This window comes from Colobus angolensis, unplaced genomic scaffold, assembly GCF_000951035.1.
Source record: "Colobus angolensis palliatus isolate OR3802 unplaced genomic scaffold, Cang.pa_1.0 Scaffold867, whole genome shotgun sequence".
NCBI lineage: Eukaryota > Metazoa > Chordata > Mammalia > Primates > Cercopithecidae > Colobus > Colobus angolensis.
The window spans coordinates 7,710-10,899 of NW_012122565.1; the positions used below are offsets into that span (position 1 = coordinate 7,710).

Sequence of the window (3,190 nt, forward strand, 5' to 3'; positions counted from 1 at the left end):
CATTCCGGGTTCAAGTGTTTCTCCTGCTTCAGCCTACCAAGTGGCTGGGATTAAAGGCACGTGCCAACACGCCCGGCTAATTTTTGTTTTTTTAGTAGAGACAGAGTTGCTCAGGCTGGTCTCGAACTCCTGGCCTCATGTGATCAGCCCACCTAGGCCTTCCAAGGTGCTGAAATTACATGGCTGAGCCACCGCGCCCGGCCTGTACATCTTTCTATGATTATAAATTTATGTCCCTGTGGCTTTATAGCTGCTGATGTCAGCACATGTTAATAAAACTCTGAAAGTATCCGTGCAAATAATTAGAAATGTTTATTTCATGAAGGTGTATACTTAAATATATATATATTTTGTTTTAAAAATTACTAAAATTTAAATACTAATGATAATAAATTCATAATAAATACAAGTAATAAAACATCACAGCCTAGAATTCTCCAGAGCCCTGCAAACACAAACCTGACTTCTCCAGCTAATGAGAAAGGAAACCTCTCCCTGCACCTGCTCCTGGAACCTGTCCCGTCCTCAGTGGGTCCCAACCGCCCCCTGGGGGATCTGCGCGCCCCTGTAGGGAGGTTTGTTTCTGGGCTCACACTGAGTTCCCCTCACTGTGTTTCTGGCATAGTAATACACGGCCGTCTCCTCTATGTTTAGGCTGCTCATTTGCGGATAGGCGATGCTTTTGGAATCATCTCTTGAGATAGTGAATCGGCCTTTCACAGACGTGGCGTATTCTGTTGTTCCACCATTAGCTTTGTTTCTCATGAAACCTACCCACTCCAGCCCCTTTGCTGGAGCCTGGTGGACCCAGCTCATGTAGTGGTCACTGAAGGTGAATCCACAGGAGAGTCTTAGGGACCCCCCAGGCTGTTCCAAGCCTCCCCCGTACTCCACCAGCTGCACTTCACACTGGACATCTGCAAACACAGAGACACCAAGGTCAGAAACTGCTACACATAACCACTGTTTCTGTCACTCATGTCCACTCACACTCATTATCTCTAGTTCTCCATGAATTACCTTTCAAAAGAGCTACAAGGAAAACCCAGCTCAGCCCAAATTCCATGCTTAGTGGTCTGTGTTCAGTGCTGATCACCAAGTGGAAACTACTGGGAATCCCAGGCTGGGGCTTCTCTCCCAGAGCTACAGTCAGGGCTGGGCTGGTTTTCATCAGCAGAGGGAGGACGGTATTTGCATGTCTGCTACTATATAGCAAGCACTGGGATGGGACGCCTGAGAAGACAGTCCCCAGATGAGATGACTGTCCCTTGCAGGAGTTTGGTGACAATGATGGTATTTGGAAAATATGCTGTCTTATAAAATTATGCTGTGATAAACACTTTGAAATGATTGCCCTATTTTATTTTTACATATTTGTGTAAATTATGTTTTATCAGAGCCAATGGTTTCTCCATGTATGCTCAGTATGTGTCTAAGAACTGATGGATGGGTAAACCCTGGTATCTGGGCCTGTGCTCCTCGTCACTGGCCCCAATTACTCCCTGAACCAACTCCAGGACACAGGTGGACATGCCTAGTGTGGTTTGTGGAACCTATTTCCTGTATTGAGAACATGTGTGATTTTGCTGCATTCTAGCATTCACCTAAAAATATGATGAGAACCAGGGTTCAGGCAGATAAATTCTTAAGTATTTCTGAAATTTAATATACATTTTTTCTATTATTCTGTCACTCCTTCTTTGTCTAAGTTTCCATTTGTTCCTTGTAATGAATTTTACAAGTTTTAGTTCAGAGATAATAAACTTTCACATATTTAAAGTGTACAATTAATAAATATGATGTAATCATCATCCTTATCAAGGTGGACAAGAGAATTCTCAACATTTCCTTTTGTTCTTCTATATTCTTCCTCCTTTTCCCTTTCTTTCTTCTACCCGTTTCCCTGACAACTACTGATCTTTACATTGCTGCAGATTCAATTTAATTCATCAGAACTTAAAGAATGAAATATCATAGTATATATTATTATTTGTTTGGCTTATTTTAGTTAGCATAAATAATTAGATATTTTACCTTGTAGTTATATATATCAGACATTTACTTATTATAAATGCTGGGTAGTATTCTAGCAAACATTTACCCTAATTTTTTTTATTAAGCAGCTGAACAATACTTGAATTTTTTTTTTTTTCATTCTGGGTCTTAAAAAATCTACTAAGCTTGGAAATGTATATAGAAAATGAATATATTTGTCTTATTTTTTAAACTGCATCAACAATAACAGATAAACATGGAAGATGAAACTTTGCAAATTTTCTTTAATACTTTGGATAATTACAGTTTCAAAATGAACAATAAATCTCAAGTTTAGGGATAAGTAAGTTCTCGTAGTGATTAACAAAGTCAGGGTTTGAAATTACCTGTGGCAGAGTCTGGAATATGAAATATAGGCTCTTCCAATAAAAAAAATACAAATCTATATTAGATTGCTTGAAATTGAGTGTGGTAAGTGTTTTGTAGTGTGAAATTTTAAGGAACCACGTATTAAAAGCTAACGTATCCTCTTGAAACCCTTTCCCTGAAGAAGGGGACAGTCATAAAAATCCTTTCTCGAAGTGTCTGTCTGGGAGAAAAGACGAGCCCACACTTCTAAAATGTATTCAGATCCAATTCCTTTATTTCCACTACAGAACTAAGAATTTACTCTTGAAAGGAAAACCACTGAAACCAGAATCCTAGGGACACTGTTTCAGCCCCTCAGGAGTTGAGATGGGAACAGAGGTCCCCACCAAAGGTCCATTGAGAAACAGCTCCTCTCCCTATATTATGGAATCAGAGCCTTAGTCTGCAAGGCAGGGCAGCAGAACTGGAAGGTGGTGGTGTCAGTGGAGAACACTGGAGCTGTGGGAGGGAGCACCTGGGGAAAGCATGAGGACACCACCCCAGGGGAAGGAGGAAGAACACACAGACCAGCATCTCATCTGGCGGAGGGTGAGAAACACTCGCAAGGTCACGCCCAGACTCAGGGTCACGATGCCTTCCTAGGAATACGGACCCAGGAATATGGACCCTTTAGCCTAATGCCCTTCACCAATTGAGAAATCGTCAGTAAATAAAACACTTGAATACACTTGTTTCTTAATGAATAACACTTAAATAATAAAAGTAGTGGTTATGAAATAATAATTTATATCACTAATACAAATTTTCTTTTAGGATATAGTCCCCT

General features: G+C 40.4%; 1 gene segment (V, D, J or C); it reads right to left on the minus strand.

Moving 5' to 3' along the window:
* Positions 1–525: 525 nt before the first annotated feature.
* LOC105503519 lies at positions 526–1,116 on the minus strand. The segment is given in 2 exon segments: positions 526–917; positions 1,021–1,116. Coding segments are annotated over 2 exon segments (438 nt in total).
* Between the last annotated feature and the right edge of the window lie 2,074 nt (positions 1,117–3,190).